Genomic DNA, 26,005 nt, shown 5'->3' with positions numbered 1-26,005 from the left:
AGACTTGTCTATAGATCTGACTTGATAGAGATGAGGGTGATAAGGAAAAGGATAGAAATTTCCAAATTTTTTTTTTGATTCATGACTTTCTGACAATGAACTTCAAGTCCTCATTGTTTCCTGAAATATGTCAGTTATATAGATTTATCACTCAGAACATTTGGGTTTCAAAAGTGGTTCTTTTTCCGTCTCTTACTAAGTCAAACATCTCAAACCGGCAAAGTCTGCAGGTTAGTCAACCATTTTTGTTCCCTACGATATATTTTAAAAACTAGCTAAAGAGACTTCTGGGAATGGCAGGTCATAATGTCTTTAAATTGTTGGGAAATTACTCTATGTGCTTTGTTTGTTATATAATTACATATTTCAGCAAGTGTTACTGTATGCTTAAAACTGAAAAACAACCAACTGCTTCCTCTTCCCCCCCAAAAAAAAAACAAACAAAAAACTCCACAAACTAAAGCAATCCCAAACCGAGATGCAATTAATCTGAAATGATTGTCTGTCATTGACATAACATAGGAGATTTTCAAGTCTGTTTTCTTTTCTCAAATTGTCAGCTCGGACTTAGATTATTTTACCTCGATGCTGTGTTATCAGTGGCAGAAGAGCTGAATAGGAAAACCTTTTAACTCCTATTGTGGTGCAAAAGAGTGTTTTCAGAGTGTTCTCCACTGTTTCTCAGGTGTGAACTGACAGATGCAGAGCTTTAGCTACCCTATATCTGACTGTGTCTGGATATCTTTCATTTTGTCATCCAGAACTTTCATTATAAGAAATCAGCTGTTTGTCTGAGATTATTTGATGCCTATGGATCTTGGGCAAAAAACACCTGTGCTCAGTGAAACAGAGATTGGACTATGCAAGGTAGTTATATAGTCTGTCTGTGACGGACTTCACTTACCGTGTGTGTTATGTACAGTAGGTCTGATACATGTCCCGGTCGTATTTGATTTGCCCGTGTGCTGCATAGCACACAGGTGTGTATTTGTAGCTAGGGAATCCCAAATGAGAGTCCTGTGAGCCTCGGGAAAGTGGGGAAGACTTATCATTTGGTAGCAGTAGTTTATTGAATTATAGGTAGGGAATTGATTTATGGTAATTATTTTCTGGCACATTAGATCCCACATTAGAGAGCTCCTTAAATTTACTTCTGAAACTTCTGAAGAACTGCCCAGAGCATTTGCTTGATTGAATCCCTGGTTGTTACTAATGACATCTTTAGAACTCCTGATTTTTTTTAATCTTCTATTCAAGGGGGTTTGTTCTATTTGTACCTTTAAAGCACAAAAATACTGCTGTTTACAAACTAATTAAATGTTTATGTTCGTTATGGTTTGATACACATTGTATGTGTGTGTTTACATTACACAGGGCCATTAGAAAAATATGACTACCTTTACAAATTAAAATTAGTGTAGAGTGAAAATCTAGATCTTAATGTTTCTTCCTTATATGCAGAATGATATTAAGATGTCTCTGCTTCTCAGGGATATTTTGGACATACAGAATATTTGTTGTGCATGCTTATGCTCTGCTTGCAGGCATCATAGAGAAGATTTGAAGAAAAATATTATTTTATGGGTTTGGATAATCAGAACTAAACAAAGTTGTTGAAGCATGAAATAAAAAAAGATGAGTGAAGTAAAGCAAGACAGACATTTCCTCTTTACGTAATTAATATTTCATACAATTCTTGGTGATTGATTTAATTGATAACTAGTTATTACAGCTCTGTAAGTTACCATCATAGACCTGTTGTATGTAGCTAATGTGTGACAACTTGTTACCCTGTGTCTTACTTATTGTCATTCCTAGACCTGTGGTTAAGTTGTTCTGGTAAGGAAAAAAAAACAACCGCCATTTAGTTAGATTGGCTCTTTAGTCTACTTTCTCTGACTGCAGGCACTCAAAATGAATTTTTATAATCTTGGTCTTGTAGTTAGAGACTTGATTATAGGTTTTGTTCTGGAATGTCTTGCAAATAACACATATTATTGGGAAGCTGTCTGATCATGGCATTATGAACAGAAGCCTTAAGGTCTTAATTTTATCAGAAGAGGATTATGATTGATTAATTTTATGCAATAGATTGGCCTGAAGCAGTTTGAGGTCTTATTTTTCCCATTTCTTGATTCTGAACATGCATTATGCTAATTCTCATCTGAGAGCTGCCAGATTATTGGATGTTATGAAAAGGGTCAGTAAATGAAATTCTGAATTTTTTGGACTGGTTGAGTCATCTAAAGCAGAACCTGACAAGAGAGGATAAGTTCCCTCAGTGTGGGTTTTTTACTGCCATTGTTATGTTTAAAATAGTCTTTCCTGCTAAGAGTATTTAATGATGAACAACTCAAGTAGAAGAATAAATGATCTATAAAGACACAGTACAAAGCAAGGTGCTTGAGCCATAGCAGCTGGGAAGATTTATTTTCAAAGATACATAATTGATTTTGGTTTTATTACCAGAAGAGAGGGTAATGTTGCCAGAAAGCAAGTGGCAGTTCATAATGCATGTTCAGTGTGGAAACATGTCTGTCTGGTTTCTTTGAAGCAAATAACAGGGGATATACTCTAGCACAGATCTTTTTTCCATCCCATTGTTCCAAAAAGCTTCTTTTATATTGATCTTTTTCCTTTTAGTTTAGCACTTGTCATCACTTCAAATATGACTATAGTTCATTAGTAACTAATAAAATTAGTGAGACTAATGAAACAGAGGAGACTGAAGTCCTGTTCACTCTAGGGAACATGTTTTGGGAAGCTGCAATGATTCAGCAGATTCATAGTAAAATTTTCTTCTTGATCTTCTGAGACTATGTTTCTCTTATAGATGGTGAGTGTATGAACATGGGTTTTGGTTAAACTTTGTTATTAGCTTAGAACTGATTAGCTGTCCCTGTATAATAAGGAAATCAGCAGTATGGAAGCAATTTGGAATATTGTTGCTTTAGCTATCGTTATCCCTAGATAAATAAACTTTAAGAACCTTAAGTTTACTGATTTAAGTCTGTAATAACTCAAAGAAGGAAAGATAGACTCTTTAAAATTGAAATATAGAATCTCAAAGAAACCAAGGCAGTGCCTAGAAACTAGTACTTGTGAAATACTAAAAGCTAGTTAAACATTTCATCAACCAGTGTTATAAAACTATTTTGAGATATTTTTCATTAAAATAAAAGCAACTGATATAATGAATTGATAATATTATGATGATGAACTGAGCTGTTCATGTCTGCCTGTGAGATCAGTCTAAACTCTTATTTGATGGCAAATTTGAACAATTTTGTCATTTTGCTAAAGTCCAGGCAAGTTGTTTGCTTGTTGCTACAACTGCTGGAATAAGGAATAAGGTTAGTGCTATCAAAGAGCTGATTAATGTTAATTCATGCTAAACTCTGAGTGATACTTGTAACAGGATTAAAGAGTTCTACAGTCGGTTTCTTGTGCTATTTATTTCTTTGCTCCCTTTTTGAGTTGTCTGTAAAAATGGGGTTACTGCACATTGGTAAAAGGTTCCTGCTGCAAATTGTGAATGTCTTGGCAGCTGAGTGGTAGTCATTACTGTGTGAAAAGAGGACAAGTTGGCAGCAGGGGCACCCAGTGATCCCTTGATACTGAGTTAGCAAACAGCAGCTGAAAGCTCAGTACTGTCAGTCTGGTGGTTATCATTCACAATGTTGAGCACTGTTTTGGAATTCCAACACTTATAAGATTGTAAGATCATCAGGGTGACCTTGTGAAAGTCATATGGACTTCTGACATCAGTTCAGTTTGTGGAACCGTAGTGGCAACAGAAGTGCAGTACTCTAAAATGGATGCAACAGAAATGCAGTACTCTAAAATGGATACAACAAACCGCTTAAGATACTTGGGGTTTTTTAAGCTTTAAAGTGAAGATTTTGGTTCAGAAGGCAGTATGTTGATTAGGAGATGGAGAAAATGTATATTTAGCCCTGAGTGGACCTTTTTGAATACAGGACTCTGCTGGGGATGAGAGGTTCTGTGGCTGCTTCTTTCCCTCTGTGCTTTCGCTTCTCTCTGGCTATGGGTTCTCTGTGCCAGATGATGCTGCCTGGCAGATTGTGGGGCTGGTCTTCAGGCCATAGAATAGAGTACCAACACTACTTACTGAACACAGGAGCTGCAGGTGATGGAATGCAGTGAATGTGTCTTTCATGGAACACGTAATGTTATTTTGTAAGAACCATGTTCGAGTTCCTCTTTCATATTCCAAAGGTGAGTAGGCCTGGTTTTATAATGAATGTGAAATTTTTGTTACTGAACTAAAAGTAACTTCAGACTGAGTGTGCCCTTAATGTAGTTAAGCCTCTTGAACACACTTTTTAGAAGTGTAAAACCAAAGCCTTCAGGCTTGCATCTGTCTGTAGCATTACCATGTGGAGGTAATAGTTTTGCATAATGTTGTGCTTATGTAATAGCAGTTACACTCAATAAATATTTTGCAGCAAAAGTCTGACTAGCTTTTCTGTCCTAGATTTAAAAAATCAAATCCAAATGTGGAAGTCATATTTTATAATAAGCTTCAGAGGGGAGGAGGATGAAATAGATTCATAACATTTACACAGGAAATATGATTTTCCTTCTCCATTACATATAAATATGCTAAGTTAACTACTGTTTGTACAATTGAGTATGACTTTTTTCCCCCCCTGTACTGCAGTACTGTTGAGTACTGCAGACAGATTAGCTTAGTGAAGAGAAAACATTACTTCCCAACATTAATTTGAGGTTTGGAAAATAAGAGTTCTTATATTTTAGCCTATTACTTGAAAATGTCTATTCAGACTGCTTTTGAACTTGGATATCAGAGCTTTGCAGTAGAAGATATGGTGGTATTTGTATACCAAAAGACAGGCTCTGGAATCACATTAGGCAGCAGCTAACCAATTCCAGAAGATTTAAAAAGAGAAAACTAAGTGGATTATAATTTTAAAATGTCATTATTTGGATTTTGAAAGTAATGCAGATGAGCTTGTTAGGCCTGTGGCTTTGAGATAAAAGCCTCTCATTGTCAAAAACTCTTTTGCCAGATTAATATTATCCTTTAAAAAATAAAAAAAGAAACCCAATGGCAGGCTTCTGTAGTCCTTAAGACCAGACTGGATTTGATAGAAGCAGACATTTAACAGGTAACATGACATCATCTAAATTTTCTCGGCCTATCATCTACTTGGCCCAGGATGTATCATTTCATTGGTGTTCTTTTGAGATGATGCAAAGGCTTGTATCCTCAAAATGTGAAAGATGGGAGTTTTCTGAGGATATTCCTGTGTTTGGACAAGCAAGTGCAGGTGACTGGATTTCATGACTGTGGGAGATGACTTGCTCCTAAATGTGCGTTGGTAAAAGTGGACTCTAAATGTTGTGTCAGCAAGAAATGTAATTTATCAAATTAAATATTCCTCACCAATATCCTGCACTTCCTGATTATGGAGAAAATTACTTTCACCCTGGAGAACCACTTTTTTGTACATATTCTACCTTTAGTACTTCCTGTTTTAATGGCAAATCTTAATAACACAAGCAGAAGAATCTAGAGTATAACTTTCTTTCAGGCAGCATCTCATCCCTTATTCTTGCAACATCCACAAGTTTCTTTTTCCTTAGAAAAGCTATGATACACATGCATTTTCACAAATAGGACAACAAAGGCATTTAAGTTTACTGCTTACTCACCTGAAACATTTCTTAATCATTATGTGGTTCATGACTTTGAGAAAGGGAGCAAAGGGCAAGAGCGACAGTGTGCCAAGCTGTTGTGTTCTGCCTTGCCAGCCTGTGGCAGTTGGGGTTTGGGGTCTGAGACTTGGCTTCAGTGAGGCACAGAAGCTAATTCTTTTTAGATGTTACCCTGTCTTAAATGGAAAACTTGTCTGTCTTAAGTATACATGCAGTAGAGGCAGAGTGAGGCATGTACTGTTTATGCTAATATTACATATAATTAAGAAGCAGTTATAAAATCACAGAATCAAAGAATATGCTGAGTTTGAAGGGACCCACAAGTATCATCAAGTCCAGCCCTTAGCCTTGCACACGACCATCCCCAAGAGCCACACCATGTGCCTGAGAGAGTATTGTCCAAACGCTTCTTGATCTCTGTCAGGCTTGGTGCTGTGACCACTTCCCTGGGGAACCTGTTTCAGTGCCCAGCCACCTTCTGGGTAAAGAAAAAATATCCTAATCCTAAACCTAATCCTCTCCTGACACAACTTCGGGCCATTCCCTTGAGTCCTGTCACTGGTCACCACAGAGAAGAGATTAATGCCTGCCCCTCCTCTTCCCCTCATGAGGAAGTTGTAGACTGTAATGAGATCTCGCCTCAGTCTCCTCTTCTTCAGGCTGAACAAACCAAGTGACTTCAACATGTACGTCCCCCTCCAGGCCCTTCACCATCTTCATTGCCTTTCTTTGGACACTCTATAATAGCTGAATATGTTTCTTATATTGTGATGCCCAAAACTGCACCCAATATTCAAGGTGAAGCCACACCAGAGCAGAGCAGAGTGGGACAATCCCCTCCCTCGACTGGCTGGCGATGCTTTGCCTGATGCCCCCCAGGACATGGTTGGCCCTCCTGGCTGCCGAGCACTGCTGACTCATATCCAACTTGCCATTGACTTGAAATTATTTGTAGTGTATTTTGCTTTTTTGGAGTCAGAATTTTTGTTCCCCTGGCCCATCATTCTGTAATTCTTCTAAACGGCTGCTATGTTAAACTTACTTGTAATGGTCTGAGGCAAGATTTCCTTTCTGATGTGTTCTGACTGAGTACTTCTCTAGAGTGTATGGAATTGTCTAAGTAATATGGAAATATGAGTCTTCAGTATGTATACCAAAAGACACACAAACCTTTTGAATATAGCTCTGAAGATGCAGGAACATTAGTAACTTTTCTTGGAGAGAGCAGCTAGCTAGAATAAAGACTTGCATCCTTGGTTTTAGATTTTCATATCTACCATTTAATTGGCAGCATCTTTACCATCTATAATAGATTCTATGCAGCCTTTTCAGTGACAAAGGTAGCATTGCAGCGTATGTGCATATGTGTGTCTAAACATAACAATAAATAAAGTTTAAGTTCTGGTTTACCTCTTAAATATTTTGCCAACATATTTATTTTTTAAGTTAAGTCTACTGTGAGTCATAGAATAATTTACATTTAATGGATCAAGCATGATGGAGACAGTTGAAAAATAATTATTTTATGGCTGAAAATACTAATTTTTAACTCTTGAGCCAGAAGGAGTCGAGAAATACATGATCATATACTGTACCTTTATTTATTATTGCAGTAGATTGAAACATACCCTCCAGCAACGTTTGTGTTTCTAAGTAATATTTTCTTTTAGCACTTAACTGGTAGAAATTTTGGGAGAAGCGTAATTTATAGTGGACATATTAGAATATAGTATTGTATAGTCTGTAGGCTGAGTAATATTTTCTATTGACATATCTTTTGCTGGATAAAATTGCATACTATTGTAAAGGGCAGCAAAGCAAATAACACTTCAGTGATTTTGACAGGACAAATACTTAAAAAGTATTAGTGACTGAAAAAAGATGCTACTTTTTCATTTTCAGTTTGCATTGGAGAGGAGTATTTTTGATTTCATGCACAAATAAAGTTAAATAAGACATGATAGTACACAAACTTGCAGAGCTTCTGTTAAATTTCAGACGAAGCTAAAGATTAACGAAATGTCACAATAAAGTGATAAACAGGCTCTTAAGCATAAAAAGGGAAAAAGAAAAAAGAACCTCTGTAGAAAATGTGAGGTTTAGATGACAAGCGAAGTAGGATTTATACAATTCCTGCGAGCATTGTTAAATCAAGGCCACCAGAAGAGGCAAATAGAATGGATTTTGATTTTTTGGGTATATGAGTAGTTCTTTTTCCTGGTGAAACAGGTAGGAAACTGCTTAGCTGGAATCTGAGGAGATCGATTTTTGGAGAGATTGAAATTGCTCAGCAGATTTCAGAAGGTAGTGTTCTGTAGTGAGAACTTGTCTTCTGGATTTATTTATTTCATATAAAACTTTTACTATAAAAATTGACGTATGGTCACCATTTGACTTGCATCTTTCCTTGGATAATAGTAGTTGCCTTTTTATTTGCAGTCAGGAGAGAACTGTTATGGAAAATTAGATTGTTTATTGTACGTCTTCCTAACAGTGATGTTCTGTATCTTCCTAAAGAGAGTGAGCTTTAAAAACATATCCAAAAGTGCATAAAAGCCTGTTGCTTACAATATCGCATGAGACTTTTTCTGTGCAGTGCAAGAGGACATGAACAAGGACAGGCAAGCAAAGCATAGCAATGTAATATTGATGTATGTTATGATTATTATTTTACTTGGAGAAACCATACTTCTGCTGCAGACAGTCCCCTGGTACGTTGTGTGGTTGTAAATCCACCTTTCAGTGAACAGATGAATTCATTGGTACCTTCTGCAGACAAGAAGGAATGGGCCAGGCCTGGGCTCCATTGGTTTGCTGAGGATTTAATATTTTGTCTTTGGAGGTTAGATAGTAGAATTTATGTTTACATACTTTGAATACCTTCAGTATCCGCTTCCTCAGCTTTTTTGCTTTGACTGAATAGAGCTTTATCTTGTTGCTGTAGGACATGATTATAGATGGATTTTTTTTCCCATGAGTAAATTGATAAACATATTGGGTTTAATTTTCCAAAATTCTCTAGTTGTCTCTAGCTTAAACTAATAAAATCTTTTGTATAGCTGTCTCTTCTGCCTGAAATACATCTTTTAAAAGTGGCAGGGATGGAGGATTGCTTCATTCTTGCCGTTTTAGTGGTATTTCCTGAGAAAGGGAAAGATAACCATATGTATTTAAACACTAAGTGTGTCTGCTGTTAAATTATCCATTACAAGATTGGCCGTGAGAATTAAATCACAGTTTACCTGATTACCTGCAGATTGAATTCTCTTGTGAGTTTTTTTTTTTACTTCAGTCATATAAAACATACAGTAGAGATTTCTAATCAGTATTAGGCAGTCCCCTGCAGCTTAGTTGCAGAAAAGACTGAGTGTAGCAGGATATTCAAGGCAAGGGATGGGGAGACAGTGGTATTATTGGGGATGTTTATACCTACTTCATGGAGCTTGAGATGAAAGGGAAAACAGTTTGCATAATGGATGATAGCATATGAGCCAGGTCATTTCAAAGATTCAGTTGTGCTTCCTTGCCAGTAAATGATGGGTACTTTTGAATTTATGTGTGGATGAAAGCAAGATGGATTATGCTTGTTTTGTAATTTTAAGAAACCAAAGGTTGATTGTAACTAAATGAACCAAGTATTAAGTTCAAGGAAGATAATGGTAGTGACATGTGCAGATGTCTCAAAAATTATAGGAAAAGCTCTGCGAAGCAAGTGACGGAGAAAAATGATAGAGAATTTATTCAGTGAGGAGGGAAAACAATGATAGAAAATGAGAAATTATGAAAACGATCGGTTTTGTCTAAAATACCTGATTTCATAGGTATTTGGGGCTATGACAGGGACTAGTGTGAAATGAGGGAGAAAGAACTTGAAGGAAGCAGAGCATGAAAATAAGAAGCATGAAAGTGACCCATTTAAAAAAAAAAGGTTAAAAATATAATATTTGAAACTCTGAATCTCAGCTCATCTTCCAGTTCTCTTGCCTGCATCATTCTGCCTCCAGAGACCTTGCTTGGGATGGAAGACTATTCCCCGAAGTTTCCCCTGACCTTAGTATCTCCCATCACTAGGTTGTGCAGCGGTTGTTTATGTACTTATTGATCTGAAGAGTATGGGAGATATTGGACTAGATGAATGATACTGCCTGTTGTAGCAGAAATGGGTGTTTGAACAAGCACAGAGCAACAGCGAAGCCTTAGTGTGTCATACTGAGTTGATGCAATATCCCCTTTGAGAGGTGTTATGATGCAATATTGGACAGAGAGAAAGAATCAGAGGTGTGAATGTTTTTTTTCCAAAGCTATTCAGTTGTCTAGGTAAGGTGTTACCTTTTTAAGAAAATAATTTAAAAGAATTGAAGAGTGAAATTAATTTCTGGCTCTAGAAAAAAGGGCAAGAAAGCATGTTCAGCTTCAGTGTTCCAGAAGGGAAGTAATCAAGCCAAAACTAAAAAGCATTTGTGAAAAGAACCTTATATCTTTTGCATTCAGATAAAATGTTAGGTTTTCTGAAGTCATCACAAGAATGATTGTGCAGGGACTAGAAAGAAATTTTACGTGAAAATCTATCCAGCAGCTGCCCAACAGTGACACAGTGTCAGAACAAGCACTGGCTCACACCATATCTCCTGTCAGCCCCTGTCTCCTTGTGAACACTTCACTAATCCTTTGGATCCTGATGGAATTTAGCAGCTTAGGGAGCAGAGAGTTTGTGTAATATACAATATATATAAATATACAGTATATATAAATTGATTGTTACTTGGCTTCATGTTAATTCAGCGAGGTGCAGAACTTTTCGTCTTGTCTGGAATAGGTGACACTGATACTGTATAAAACGTGGCTCAAATTCTTCACATAATTACTTTGGGCATCAGTTCTACCAAGGGAAGCACCTCCTGCAGTGACAGCAACTGTCTTGTAATGTCTACTGCTATGCAGAGAGAGTATCTGAATCTGGGAAGGCTTGTGCTGAGGCTGGGAAGGGACACTCTCGCTTGTACTGAGTGATACAGGAAAGGCTACATTAGCATCCTCATCTGTTCACCCTGGAGGCAGATCTAGTGTTGATAATAATTCAAAGATAAGCAGGGATAAATTAGTATCTTTAACATATTTAGATATTGAAATTATATTTAATGTGTCTCACTAGTGATATTATCCTATATTTTTTTAATGTGTCTTTTCCTTAAATTCAGAATAAATGAAGGTTGTAATGTTAAAGTAAGGTTGGTGATATGAGAACACACATTTAGATGAGTAAGTTTTATTCTTACCTACTCATTAGTGTGCAGGAAATGATTTTGTGTTTAATGACTAAACTTGGTTTAATGGTTAGTTAAAAAACGAGAGTTAGTACGCTTAAGAAAGTTGTCCAATAATGGTTTAAAATTGTTTTTTAATTTTCTTTTAATAAAGTCTTTTTTCTTGGAGAAATGCAAGTGTTCAAATTGACTACGTTGAAATGCTAATAAAAAATCGCAGTATAGCTAGAAATTAAAAAAAAATTGAATGCTTTCTTTGGAGTCAAAACACATTGGACATAGTATGTGTCACTGGCTCTTTATTTTCATTTATGAACTAAGTTTCAGATAGACAATTGTATGATAATATTGTCAGCCTATAAAAGAAGTTTGTTAAAATGTAAGAAGATTAAAAAGGCAGATATCCTGTTTGGAGTCTGTTATATGCCACTCAACCAGGATAAAGAGGCAGATGAAATATTCTATAAGCAGCTGGGAGAAGTCTCATGGTCACTGGCCCTTGTTCTCATGGGGGATTTTAACTTATCAGATGTCTGTTGGAAATACAACATAGCAGACAAGAAACTGTCTAGGAGGTTCCTGGAGTGTGTGAAAGAGAACTTTCTGGCACAGCTGGTAAATGAGCCAACCAGGGGAGGTGCCTGCTGGACCTGCTGTTTGTGAACTGAGAAGGACTGGTGATGTGACGGTTGGAGGCCATGGTGATCAGGACAGGGGGATCGAGTCCACCCTCAGCAAGTTCACAGATGACACTGAGCTGGGTGGGAGTGTTGATCTGCTGGAGGGTAGGAAGGCTTTGCAGAGGGATCTGGACAGGCTGGATCGATGGGCTGAGGCCAGCTGTATGAGGTTCAACAAGGCCAAGTGCTGGGTCGTGCATTTGGGTCACAACAATCCCAGGCAGTGCTACAGGCTGGGGGAAGGGTGCTGGAAGCTGCCCAGTGGAAAAGAACCTGGGGATGCTGGTCAACAGTGGGTGAACATGAGCCAGCAGTGTGGCCAGGTGGCCAAGAAGGCCAATGGCACCCTGGCCTGTATCAGCAGTAGTGTGGCCAGCAGGACCAGGGCAGTGATCGTCTCCCCTGTACTTGGCACTGGTGAGGCCACACCTCGAATCCTGTGTTTGGTTTTGGGCCTGACACAACAAGAAAGACATTGAGGTGCTGGAGCATGTCCAGAGAAGGGCAATGGAGCTGGGGAAGGGCGTGGAGCACAAGTCTTATGAAAACCATCTGAGGTAGCTGGGGCTGGTTAGCCTGGAAAAAGAGAAGCTCAAGGGAGACCTTCTGGCTCTCTACAACTACCTGAAAGGAGGTTGTAGGCAGGTGGGGGTCAGCCTCTGCTCCCAGGTAATAAGGGTCAGGACGGGGGAAGCAGTCTCAAGTTGATCCAGGGGAGTTTTGGATTGGATATTAGGACAAATTTCTTCACAGGAAGGGTTGTCATGCACTGAAATAGGTTTCTGGTGGAAGTGGTGGAGTCACTATCCCTGGAGATATTGAAAAGACGTGCAAATGTGGCACTTGGGGACATGGTTTAGTGGTGGACTTGGCAGCGGTGGGTAAATGCTTGGACTGGTAAAAAGTCTATCCCTATCTTTCTTATAGACCCCCTATAAGTATTGAAGGGCTGCAATAAGGTCACCCTGGAACCCTGTGTGCTCCACGCTGAACAGCCCTAGCTCTTTCAGCCTGTCTTTGTAGCAGAGGTACTCCATCCATCTGATCATTTTTGTGGCCCTCTTCTGGACCTGTTCCAACAGGTCTATTATAATGAACATTCTTATAGTCTTTGAGTTTAACTCCCTCTGACTGTGAAACCACAGGAAATTTTTTCCCCTATTAATTAGTCACCCATGGATTACTTTTGTAGGTTCAGAGAGGCAGGCAGTCTCAAGGATTCCTTTCTGGCCAGCAGTCATGGTGGAAAAACGTGAGATTTTTTTCCATGATCAGCATGTGTATCTGAGTTCACAGTCCTCCTTCTGCTAAGAGTGTATGAAATTAATACCGGAGACTCTGGAAATTAAACCTGTGGGCCAGTGAGCTTACTAAGAGACTCCTGATATCTGCTGGGCGAGCAGTTGCCATTGCAGCTCTGCAGAGATAATGTAGCTTGGAATAAGATCTTAGAGTAGCAATTCGTGCTTGCTAAGGTTCCCAGAAGCTGTAAAACATGGCAGAGCTTATGCAGAAAATATATTCCGTTTATAATAACCAGAGAATTAACAGATACACGCTGAATGAGTTTCTGCTACTGGTTCAGACTCAAATGCTGTCTGTTAGTAGGAAGTCAAGAATGGGAGAACTCCAGTGTAGGAAAAAATTGCCGTTAATTTTCATCCTCACCGCTCTTAATAAAGCGGTGTATTAAAACCGTCTAATTGCAACTGAGGACAAAAGAATCTGAGGTGTGTTCTGCTCTAACTGGCAGTTGTTGATGTTAAATATCAAAAGATGGCTTGATAAGCACTACACAGGCACAGAGGCTTAATTAATTCCGAGAAATCAGCAAGTTTTGTCTGTGTCACACTGAAGTAATACTTGTAGCCTCATATTTCCTTTTGTATTTTTCCTGCTGCTCATCAGTCATTTAAAAATAGATTTAATTTTTGAAACTGTTCTTGGTTTAAATTTTGCATTCCCCACCAGATCAAGTTACAGTCCAAGCTCAGATTTTTTTTCTGGAGGAAAAACATCAGCAGTGGAGGCTCCAAATTATGTAAAGAAGTTACGATGTAATAAGTAAGTAATGGCCAGTCTTCGCGAGCAAAGATTTGGGAAAGGTTCATTAACCCTTCGAGCCTGCGCAGTGGATTTTTTAGGTGAGACCCAGCGTGCGCTGAACTGAGCCCACCCTTTAATCCTGAGGTTCATCTGCCGGGGCCGAGCAAAGCTTGGACAGTGGCAGTGAGGGTCTCAGGACGTAGGTTTGTTTAGAGTGACCTTCTCTTAGATGGACTGCCTTACAGGGCTGATGAGCTCCATCTGCCCGGGGGGCTGGGAATCGAACCCGGGTCGCAGCGGTGAGGGTTAGGGTGCAGGACGATGTATAATGTATTTTAATTGAATAGGAATGAAAATTGCCTCTAAATGTGCACTTTTTAAGGGACCTCTTTGTTCTCAAGTGTAAAATTACTTCTTTGGGATTTCTAATGTAGGAGAAATAGTATAATATGGGATGGATTGGCAGTAGTGATACGCAGTGATAAGTCAGGAAGTGAATGTCAGTAGGTGACTAGGAGGAAAGGAATGATTGCCCTATAGAAAATAATATGCTAGTAATCCAAATATATAAATTTATTTGCTAATTAGTGAATGAAATATCCTTTTTTTCATAACTCACATTGCTTAAATTGAATAGTAGATATTGAGTAATTTAAAAGGCAATTTTGTGTGACAAACAGGAGCTTTTACAGGGCAAACCTGTTGCACTGAGACTGTTTTGTCTGTATTAGATTAACATAAGTGCTAACTAGAGATGACAAGCTTGTTTAATTAACAGTGCCATGCTGTTAATCAAATATAACCAGCATGTCTACTGAAAGACAGGCTGAACTGGGGACTTTATTCCACTGACTGTATTGACTAGATCTTCATTACCTGACTTCATTATAGAAGCTTAGATGTTTTATTTAGATGTAACTATTATTAGGTGTTTTAATCTTGAACTATGTCCCATATTGTGTATCTGAGTGTACAGTTCTCTGAAAGAGATAGGGAGGGTATGGTTATCTAGGAGCATGCATGTACCTTCAGTTTGTGTTTAATGACATCATAGGATCTGCTAATGCTGATGAAATTCAAGCTGGAAAGAACAGCATGTGAACCTGTTACTTGGTTTTACTGCCTTGCCTAGAAATTTTATCTGGGTGCCTAAAAACTTCAGTTGGAACTTACTAAGTGTATTTTCCTGAATGTTATATAGTACCTGTAAAAGGCAGACTCTCCAGCAAACTTCATGTAGTAATGGTTGCAACATCTCTGTCTTCACTTTGAAGTGATGGCAAGCCCAGCAAGGTAGATTGACTATAGTTCTGGCACAAGGCACGTACACTATGTTTAGAGAAAGAAGTGCTTACTGTGCCTGGCCTGCCCTATTTCTTGTCAGAAAAATGAAAAAGAGTGTGGGACTGTGTTCTGGTTGTCATGGGCTCAAGCTTCCCTGCTGGGAGAGCTGGGGCTGAGTGCTGAGCATGAGCTTGGGTGTCAGTAGGTTTGTCTGTGATGGGATACTGACAGTGCAGGCATACCTAACAGAAGTAGGAGAAATATCCTTGGATTCTGAACAATTCTGTTACAAAAAAATTCATGTTACTCATATTGCCTACGTGTTTGCATCTGGACACCATAAGTTTCTCTTGACAGTTTTTCTAACCTATAAATATTGCTTTATATTCCCACACTGATGCTGTTTTTCAACCAAGATAAGTGCTTTTCAGTAATTGAACGTTTCTGTTGGGTACCTAAAACACTGTGACTGTTCAGGCTCTAAAACATTATTGTAGAATAATCTTATTTATTTATAAAACCAGCAAAATTTTGGAAATTGACTTTGAAATAGGGGAGAAAAGTAGTTTTAGGACATAAAATGTAATTGATTCTCCCTCTATTTCCAGGTACTGCCATTGGAAAACAGAATGAAGGACACAACACGTTTCCCACAGGCATTGAACATTGGGATGGGAATAGTCATGACCTTGTATATCTCACTAGCCACTCTGGGATATCTGCGGTTTGGGGATGAAGTCAAAGGCAGCATAACTTTAAACCTGCCACAAGATAAATGGTAAGTGTGTATGTGACTTAAAAGTAGTAATCTAGAAGGCATGAATGTTGCAAAGATTATTCTGTGCCTCAGTGCTGTCAGGCTTATAATTGATAGATGCTCAGACTTATAATGTATGTACTGTGCCTGTGCCTTCTACATTAGAGCTATGGTCCTAGCCAGCAATTTGTTGCATATTAAAAGGACTTGAATATGGGGACAGATCAATGATCTTTATTATAAATTATTCCATCTCTAGCAGAAGCTAGTTCCTGGAATGTTCAAGGGCAGAATATGCAGTTTGCAACCAGCTATAACACAGTTGTGAAAACAGCTACTTTTACCTTGGATATCCTGGTAATATCGTGCCTTTTTTTAGTGTAATCACTGAGTTTAGCAGGTAAACAACTGGGATGTAAGACACCAAAGCTGAATGGATTTGTAGTTCAAGTGCAAGTTCATGGATAACATATAATAATGGCTTCCTATCAGGAAAGTGAAGCTTATGCTTGCCAGTGTCTCAAGGATATTATAATTTTTCTTTAGTTTTTTTTATGCTGTGAGAGCTCCACATGTCACATGCTAAAGAAGCACTGAAGACAATTTCAGCTGGTGCACTGTTAGTTCTGTATCTGTCTATGGATGGATATATATACTGTAACTATTAATTTAAAGATAACTCTAAATTTTTTTAGTACTTTTATGTCTGATGGGCCTAAAATTAGGCATATCAGCAGTGCACAAGTATTAAAACTGAAAAGTATTCTAATGTTTTCATTCTAATCAAATAATGAGTTACAGGTTATGTGCTTGCATCTACTTGTTCAATGTCTGTTGTGGCAGCTTATTGAAGTAGTGAAATCTCAAATTATGTGGGGAAAAAAACCCTGCTTTAATGAACTGAGTGCTGACTCGATTTTTACTCTTTGAAAAAGAGGAGAACATGTGTAAAGAAAGTTCTTAATTTTTAGGTGTTACTTTTTCACTTTTTCTTCCTTTTCATTCCTTGGAGTCAGTATGAGCCATGCATTTTTAATATTTTTGTTTAATTGCCTGTCTGATTCCAGTGTTTAATACATGAAAGTATAATAAAATGGGTCTTGAAGGATGAATTTTTTTTGATTGCTAGAATTTTCATCTGTTGCTTGTTTACTTGTTTTGTTTTTATACTACTGTTGTAAAAACTGAGATTTGTCCCTCAATTTTTTTCCATTTTATGGGAAGTTTTTTTGGTTTGTTTTTTTAAGCTTTGGGGGATTTTGTTTTCCTGTTTTGCCTGTGGTTCTGGTTTTTGGAGATATTGCTCACAATATATATTTGTTTTCTTTCGTTGTACATAGATACATGAGAAGTTTAGCAAGACCAAGTGCAAGGCAGGGCAATCGCAGGCATAAATACAAGCTGGTCAGAGAATGGATTGAGACTAGCCCTGAGGACAAAGTCTAGAGGGTGTTTATGGAGAAAAAGCTTAACATGACCCGGCAATGTGTGCTCACAGCCCAGAAAGCCAGCTGTGTCCTGGGCTGCCCCGAAAGCAGTGTGGCTTGCAGATTGAGGGAGGTGATCCTCCCCCTCTACGCTGCTCTTGTGAGACCCCACCAGGAGTGCTGCATCCAGCTCTGGGGTCCTCAGCACAAGAAAGATACTGACCTGTTGGAACAAGGCCAGAGGAGAACCTAAAATAATCATAGGGCTGGAGCACCTCTCCTATGACATGCTGAGGAAGCTGGGGCTGTTCAGTCTGGAGAAAGCACTAGGGAGACCTTAGACCACCTTCCAGTACCTGAAGGGGGCTTACAAGAGCACTGGAGAGGGACATTTTGCAAGGGCATGTAGTGATAAGACAAGGGGGAATGGCTTTAAATTAAAGGAGGGCAGGTTTAGATTAGATATTAGGAAGAAATTATTTGCTATAAGGGTGGTGAGATTCTGGAAAAGGTTGCCCAGAGAAGCTGTGGATTCCCCATCCCTGGAGGTGTTGACGACCAGGCTGGATGGGACTCTGAGTAACATGATCTAGTGGAAGGTGACCCTACCCATGGCAGGGGGGTTGGAAGTAGATGATCTTTGAGGTTCCTTCCAATCCAAATCATTCTCTGATTCTGTGACATTAGAAAAACTCAGGAATATACAAATATTTAATGCATCCACTCTGTCTGTGTGATGCATCTAAAAGGGAAAATACTTTTATTTCGAATATTACATGGCAGTGCTTGTTGTTTGTAAGATTAGTGAAAAGTTTGTTTTAAATGGTAGCTCTGGGTTTATTTGTGCCTTAAGAGAAGTGCTCTTAAAAAAGCAGGAGTGAGAGGAATGTGGAATAAGGTAACATTGCTACCCACTGTCACTTTTTATTGCGCTCGTGCAAGCAACACGATGAACTTTATTCTGCATCCCTGCTATCTAACAGAGCTATTCACATATGAGTTTTCAAGTAGCTCTTGGCTACAGTGCAGATGTGATGATGATGTTTATCCTGATAGCTTTGCAGGACTAATGCACAGAAAGAGATAATAAAAGAGATGGAAACTGGTGCTCTAAAGGGTAGAAAATTGGCATTCTAAGTGTAATAACCTCAAAACTACTCAGGGCACATATCTACAGTTAACAAAGTCATCTGTTTTTGTCTTACCCTGGATAGCACCCCAGAGCGGCAAACAAAATTTGGAGAAGCAGCTCATGGGTGCACCCAGGGGTTGTGATGTACGATGCTGTTGCTGTGCCATACTGTGGGTCTACCTAATACAATACTGAGGGGCAAGAGGTTGCAATCACTGTGCTAACAAAACAAATTTCCAGTGAACAGTATTTTGGTATTTGGTCCTCACATAAAAAGCCAGTAAGTTGCCAGTTTGTACTAGAGAAATGCAAGGAGCAGGGGAGGTTTTTATAAGAAGATGGTCATGCAAAAGAGCCTGGAATGTACCTAAGCAGTGAGACTTGGCTTATGTGTTTCATTCCAGCTGGACAACCCCTGCTTAAAAATAAGCCTTTCCTGGTAAAGAAAGTTAAATTAGAATTCTGCTGCTTTCTGAGTTTTATTTGATGTCCTTGCAGATGAATTGACTGGAAGGCATGCACAGGCCCTAGACTGGTTAAGTACTTAAGTTTAATTTAAATAGAAGACTGCTCATGTTCTTAAAATCATCCTGCTAGATTGGTGCTTTTGGAGGAACCACTTAGTGCAGTTCTAGTTTAGGTGCTGTTTGATGGTACAAATTATCACTCAGCATAATATATTATTTAGAAGATGTTGAAAATGGACTTTAAGAGAAGTTTTCAGCTTGTTTTTGCTGATCTTTTACAACTCTTTTCTGGGATCAAAGAATTCTGGTTTATTTCATAAGTAGCATTTCTCTTTTTACATACAGTTAGCTGCTTGGAATCTTAGTAATTATTGTCATGTGACCATCAGTTTGAACCAAGTCCTGCAGTATTTGCAAATGTAGATTATGGAAAATTGTGCTTTAGTACTTGGTAGTGTCCTTGGTTTGGGTCTCATAAAATCATAGAGTGGTTTGGGTTGGAGAGGACCTTTAAAGATCATGTGTTCCAACTGCCCTGCTGTGAGCAGAGACATCTTTCACAAGACCAGGTTGCTCCAAGCTCTGTCCAACCTGGCCTTGAATGCTTCCAGGGATGGGGCATCCACAGCTTCTCTGGGCAACCCATGCCCGTGGCTCACCACCCTCATTGCAAAAATTTTCTTCTTTGCCCATGGTTAGTTCTCATCTTCTTGAGGCTGAATATGAAGGTTCTTTTCACCACCTGTTCTTTGTTAAGACATCAGTGAGTCTTTGTGCAACAGTTCCCTGACAGTGAATCCCAAAGGTTAACTACCATACAAACACTGTAGTATATTGAAGTTCAACGAGGCTTTACATGGTACTAGTTAAAATGAAAGCTTAGTGTAATTAATTCCCTATTTGGTCTAACTGTATTGTTATGCAAGTTTTGTTACAGTACTTGCCAATGTTTCTACCCTTAAAAGAGGTACAATGAAATGTCAAATGTAGAATTAAAAAGAGGTTTAGCACATATGAATGATTTACATTTTTATTAAAAGGTAGCCTAAGGAGCCATCTTTATCTGATTGGAGTATAATATTAAATTACTAGTAAAATCACCTCAGTAACATAAAAATTGTTTTCTAATTTGGAAGGTTTTAATCCTTGTAGATCTATAGAAAATTAGTTACTGTAAGGGAGACACTCACTTTGAACAACTGTGTATTTAAAGTTTTGAATCCTGTTTTTGAGTATCTTTTAAAAATTGTTTTTGTAAAGGTTTGGGATGGTCTGAAGCCTGAGGATTAGAGGTGAATTGTGGATAGCGGGTCAGTTTTTCTATTTTTAATTGGCTAAAATCCATCTAAGCTTCTGGAATAAGGACAGTCATGCAGAGTTGATAGAAAAGTGACTCTTTTTTCCTTGAAATTTCTAAAAAGAAGTGTGTCACAAAAGCTGTGGCTTCTAAACTAGCTACACCATTATGTCACCACAGAAATTGATATAATAGTTTTTTTATCCATTTGAATATGCCTTTGGGGCTTCACTGAGTTGTGTACAGTGATGGTCAAACCTTTGTTACAGATATTTTAGAACCTATTAGTCAAAATGTATTTTTAGTTGAAGCATATTTTTTCCCTCATATCATAGAATCATAGAATGTATATATGTATATAATATATATATACATACATATATATAAAATAATTACTTCTGTGTATTTGTTCATCTAAAAAAAAACCCCTTATTGGTTTGTTAGCAGTCTTTTAGTATCATAAAAAATGGAAAACTTGATGACCTAGCTTGTAGCTGTGAGATGAGAAACACCTAAGACTGAGCTGAAAGGGCTATTCAAGTTCACCAGCAGTTCACCACTTCAGTGTTCAAAACCATTACTGACTGTGTGTTCAACACATCCTTCAAAATGTTGAAGGAAGGATGATGGAGGCATCCTGTTGTGGTGGTGAAGAACTGAACTGTATGGATACAAACTTTGCCATGTTGTGCCATTTGGCCACAGGACAAGGGGCCAAAAGCAGTCGTGGCTGGACTTTATTTACTTGTACAGATACAGACTGTGACACTCAAAGAGGAAACATTTGAGTGACCCCTGCCAGGCTTTGAGAGATACAGAGATGAAGATCCTACTTGTTCTTTCCTTACCCTTGCTTCTGTTTTTTATTTTCTTAAGCATGTTGCCTTTGCTTCAGTTCAATCTGTCTTTAAGGACTGAAGCAAAAAAGAAAAATGTTGTTTATGAGAAATATTCCCTTGCTCATTTGTGAACACACAATACCCCATGGCAAATGAACCAAACCCTTACCCAAAGTTTTAATAATGTCCTTAGTTGCATTCTTAGAAAGAAAATCATGTGAAGAGACTCATAATTTCTATCAGTTGACTGCAAGCAGACCTATGACAAATGCTTGTAGTTTATGCAGCATGGATTTAAACTTCATCTAAATTTAAAACTGTTGATAGTGTGAATAATTCTTTGTCACTTGTTTACTCAGCCACACGTAGCAGTGATAAGGGTGTCTGCACTTCCTGTTTCTTGAAGATTTACTCTAGTTGGCTTATCTTCTGCGATTTCTTAGGCTGTTGTAATGTAACATTCGTGTTTGCGGGGGGAAAAGTGTATTTTTCACATATATATATTTAGGCTTAGTGCCATTGGCAAGCTGATTTTTTTATGAAGAGTTTGCAACTTACGTGAATGTGTGTAAATGTTTCCAATAGGTTATATCAGTCCGTAAAAATGCTGTACTCCTTTGGGATTTTTGTGACCTATTCGATTCAGTTCTATGTCCCTGCGGAGATTCTCATTCCAGTTGTCACTTCCAGAGTGAAGCAGAAGTGGAAGTTACTCAGTGAGCTTGTGGTGAGAGCACTATTAGTCTGCTCAACCTGTAAGTATGTGCAGAACATCCATAAAAAATCTTGCTGTTACATTTTGTTGGGACTTGCTTATTTAAACATGTGTTGTTGTTTATTTTTCCAGAGGCTAGCAATCCTGAAATTTTGCTTCAACAATTCACTATATTTTGACTTACATGAACAAAGGAATCTAATGCTGTATTTGTATTTTAACCACACTTTTGTAGGTGTGACAAATTATTTGACAACCATATCTTTTGCCAGTAATACCCTAAAGCTGCCAACTTGAAATTTATTTGAAAAAAAATTTTTTTTTTAAGTGAGACACACATTGCTGATACATGTCAATGTTTATCTATTGATCTGCAGTACCTACTTGTCATGTAGAAATCCTTTCTCTGTTTTGTTGATCTGAGGATGAAGCCTAAAGGTGTGTTGGTCTGTATCCATTAAATTGCACTGACAAGCATGGATGCTTGGTCACAAGAGTTCATGAAGGGAGACTTATTTTAGGTGATAATGCTCCAAAGTAGTTTTGCATCTCTGTCCTCGCTGCCTATTACTCCTGTTGTTTCTCTCGCTTGTCCCCTAATCTTTCCATCCCTCCTATAAGCTCATTGAGATATCACAGATGCTAGTAGAAGTCAGCAGTGCTCATGGAATGGTGAGTATGGTCTCATCTAGGAATCGATACTTCTGAAGATAATAAACTGTGGAGGTAGTTAACTCTGTCTTTACAGCTCCCACCTGAAGTGTTTGAATAACATAGGATGCTTTTCTAAAGGATGTTATAAAAAAATTGCTTCTAGTACAAAGTTGACCTCTCCACCATGTGTACTGAAATGAGCTGTTATTACCTTAAAAACAATCAAAACTGCTAAACAAGCAAAAAAATGCTAAACCTTGTTTTTTAGGGAAAATGTTGATTAAAGAGAAGAGTTTTGGTTTGTTGTCTCAGTTCTCTTGGTGAATGCTGACCAGTAACTCATGTGCTGGATGACAGCTAAGAATTGTTGTCCAAGAAAACTTGAACATCTAGTGAGACCTTCTTAAGGTCAAGCCAGTTGAGAAAATCTGGCTTGTTTTTCTATCAGTGCGATTTAATTGCTACAGTAAGCAAAGGCAAATACCATCAATCTAATAAATTGCTGCTCTGAAAATACATCTGCTATGTGGAATTGAAAAAAAACAACAAACAAACCCCAAAGGTTTTCTTGAGTAATGAAGTGCATATCTCCTGAAGCACCATATAATCTGTGTTCTGCTTCAGGTGATCAAGGTGTTAAGATTTTTAGATTGAAGATATATGAATAGCTCCTGTAATACCTGTGAGTCATCTGTATCAGAATGCTTCAAGGTCCAAAATTCTTTTTTTATTGTCTCTCTGAGAGATCATTAGTAAGATCTCCAGTCCTCACTGCACCTTCAACTTCCACTCACTCTGTATTGCCCTTTATGTGCCCCTTATCACCTGCCCTGGTAATGGTACCACAACAGATTTGAAAAGCTAAGAATCTTGTAGATCCAAACTCTTGTTTACAGCCAGAGGTTTTAAGAGTTTATTGGTGAAAGATATTTTCATGTATGTGTGTAATGAGAAGAGCCAGTGGTGAATAGGCTTAAAGGCACATTTCCCTGTTGGACTTAGGAAAATTATAAATGACTTCATGATATTCAGCCATAGTATTTTGTGGGTTTTTTGGCCTTTTTAATTACTGAGTAGCCTGGAAAGAGAAAACTGGGGAAGTCTCCAAGAAAAGAAAGTAGAAAAACAAAGAAAATTTGTTATATATATGTAAAGATATATTTATATAAAATATACAGCTATCTATATAAAGATATAACATTAGAATCCTACATATTTGTTTCTTTGAAAAAAATATGTAATAAAATTGGACCTGTTTTATACCATTGAAACTTACCTGTGATATGAATCTCTAAAATGGACCTACTGAAGTGCTACAGATTACTGGGATATTTGAGGATTGTTTGCTGCAAGACACAGAAAAGTAAAATTAAAAGTTTGCTCTTAAATGTTGGGTATTTGCCAGGCTGTTCTGTGATATATTTTTCGTAGTTGTTGTTTCAGGATTTTTTCAAGGGGTTTCTACAAATTGTATGTATACAGTATCTATAATACCTTTTCACCAACATTTGTATAAGCTCCCATGCTTACATTCACCTTCTCTTCATCATTTTTCATCAAAGCACTGGTTTTATACAAAATTGATTTAAATAGCTTCACTTTTCACTTAGCTTCACTTTGTCTAAGTGCAGAACACAGTTCCTAAAATGATTCAGAAAGCATTTCTTTAATGGAAAGTAAAAATCCAAAACCTTTTCAATTGAATTTTAGAAATTAAGTGGTTTTGATATTGGTGACGGAATATGTTGTAATGTCTGGACCATTCAGAGGTCATACACTGATTAAAGGGACTCTGCTTGCTTGAAAATAATTCTCTGAGAATAGAAGCTTCAGCTGTGTTGCTATTAATGCATTAGCTTTTTAAGAGAAGACTTGAAAAATCAGTTATTACTGATTTTTTGGGCTTTTGCATTACTCAAATTATGTAATGATTTTATTGTTACAGTATATACGAAACTTTGTTGGGAAAAAGCCTTCGGGCTTGAGACGGAGAGGAATGTACCCATCCCTTGGGAAGTTCATGTTTGGGCTGAGTGGTTGTTGCTCTGGAAGTAGGTCAGTCTTGGCTCGCTGAGCCATTCTCAGGGAGCAGTGAGATCATGTGGACTCTTTCTAGGCAGAATTGGTGGTTAAAAGTATTCAAAAGACTGCTTTTACCATACCGGAAAGGAAGTTACAGAAGGTTTTAGAACAATGTTCACAGTAGCTGTCTGAATTTTCACATCTGTTCTTAGCATCTTCTTCCAGACTGTGACACTCTCTATTATTCGAAGTAAAAGCAAATATTTTTGCTGAGACAGTACTAGATTGGCAAAAGCATGCTTTTCCTTTGGTTAGCCCCTTGCCAGTACTTTCTGGGCAAGGACACAGTGAGTGCAAATGATTTGGCAGACTTTGTTCCTACTGCTTTTTTCCCATCCTCCAGTTTACTGTTAAAATAGCATGTCAGTATTGGATGGGTCAGATACTTTTGAATTTTAAGGAAAAGGTGGGAAACTGACAGTTTCCATATTGTTTGATACTGAAGACTTCTTTCTATTCCATTTGCAAGAGACATACTGTATTTTGGATTTCGGATTTCACTGTATAGGGTGTAGCAAGTTAGAAGATCCCACCGTACTGAATAAGTCTTGACACTAAGCCATTGTTTTCCAAACTGAGATGAGCACCTTTGCACTGAGTGGAGGGATGTGCTAGGCTTGTGTTAAAAGTCCAGCCTAGAGCTGGAGACTGGGTTTGGTAGTTGTTGAAAGCAGGTGGGAGGTAGACTTGTAGCTAACTAGGCAGAAATAGGATTGAAAGTTGGACTAAGCATCACTGTACTGGGCAAAGTTAGAAATTAGGAACACATACATGTAGAAGGAATAGGACAAGAGCCACCATGGGATTTGGAAAGTGGTGAGAACAGATATGCAAGTCTAGTATTTTGTGGATGCTCATGAGCTGCCTTTGGATTGTACTTAGAAGTTCATCACTACAGGATTGCTCCATGTAGGTGCCAAAGGATCTCCAGCAGCTGTCTGTCTTTTGGTCTCTGCCTGGTGACTTGCCAGTTTTGTCCTGTGGTGTGTCAGTTCAGCTCACTGTGTTAGTTACAGACACTCCTTTTAATACATAAGAGGACAGAAAATCTATCTGATTGTGCTCAGACAACCACATCCTTGTGGTTGCTGTAGGTTCTGTTACTGTTGCATATGCATTTTTATATGAACTGTAAGTGCTTTACATTTCTTTATCTCACAGGTTTTTGCTTAGTGTTTGTGGTATTTGAATGTCAAATAACTTCAGTACTTTGAAATATTTGTCAGGGTGGAATTTTTATAATGTTGAAAGTATTTACCCTGATTTTACATATTTAAAACACATGTCACAAAAGTACTTTAGATCTGTGTTTGCTGCATCTACTTGGGTAAAGATTGTGCATCAAACACATGGTTCAGCCCTTAGCCTGTTACCTCATAGGATTGTGGCTCCAGCACATTGGGATTAACTATTAAAGTGTGAAACTTTTTTAGTTTACTTCTAAAGGAACTGGACCATCCTGGATGAATTTATTAAAGATTTGTAAATATCATTGCACAGAATGATATGTTTTGAGAGGCCAGCTTGCCTGGGTAACCAAATAAGTTCTGTTTAGCGCATTGCTTGAAATAAACTGTCATTGTATCATGACAGCTTTTTACTCTCCCTTGCTTATCTGGTACTGAGATCATGGTGACTCCAGGAGGGGAGAGTTTGGA

The 26,005-nt window shown here is 38.1% G+C and overlaps 1 protein-coding gene across 1 annotated transcript in view; it reads left to right on the top strand.

Moving 5' to 3' along the window:
* The window catches only part of SLC36A4 (solute carrier family 36 member 4), a 50,501-nt gene extending 26,181 nt beyond the window's left edge, over positions 1 to 24,320 (top strand). Inside the window, exons 9-11 of the mRNA XM_017837778.1 lie at positions 15,586 to 15,755; positions 21,482 to 21,651; positions 24,211 to 24,320. Coding sequence (XP_017693267.1) covers positions 15,586 to 15,755; positions 21,482 to 21,651; positions 24,211 to 24,320 — 450 coding nt within the window. The remainder of the gene's footprint in view (positions 1 to 15,585; positions 15,756 to 21,481; positions 21,652 to 24,210) is intronic.
* Positions 24,321 to 26,005: the final 1,685 nt, after the last annotated feature.

Source organism: Lepidothrix coronata, unplaced genomic scaffold (assembly GCF_001604755.1).
Source record: "Lepidothrix coronata isolate B3197 unplaced genomic scaffold, Lepidothrix_coronata-1.0 Scaffold310, whole genome shotgun sequence".
In the NCBI taxonomy this organism is placed as follows: domain Eukaryota; kingdom Metazoa; phylum Chordata; class Aves; order Passeriformes; family Pipridae; genus Lepidothrix; species Lepidothrix coronata.
The sequence above is the reverse complement of the archived record's forward strand: the minus strand, read 5'-3'. Positions and strand labels throughout refer to the sequence as shown.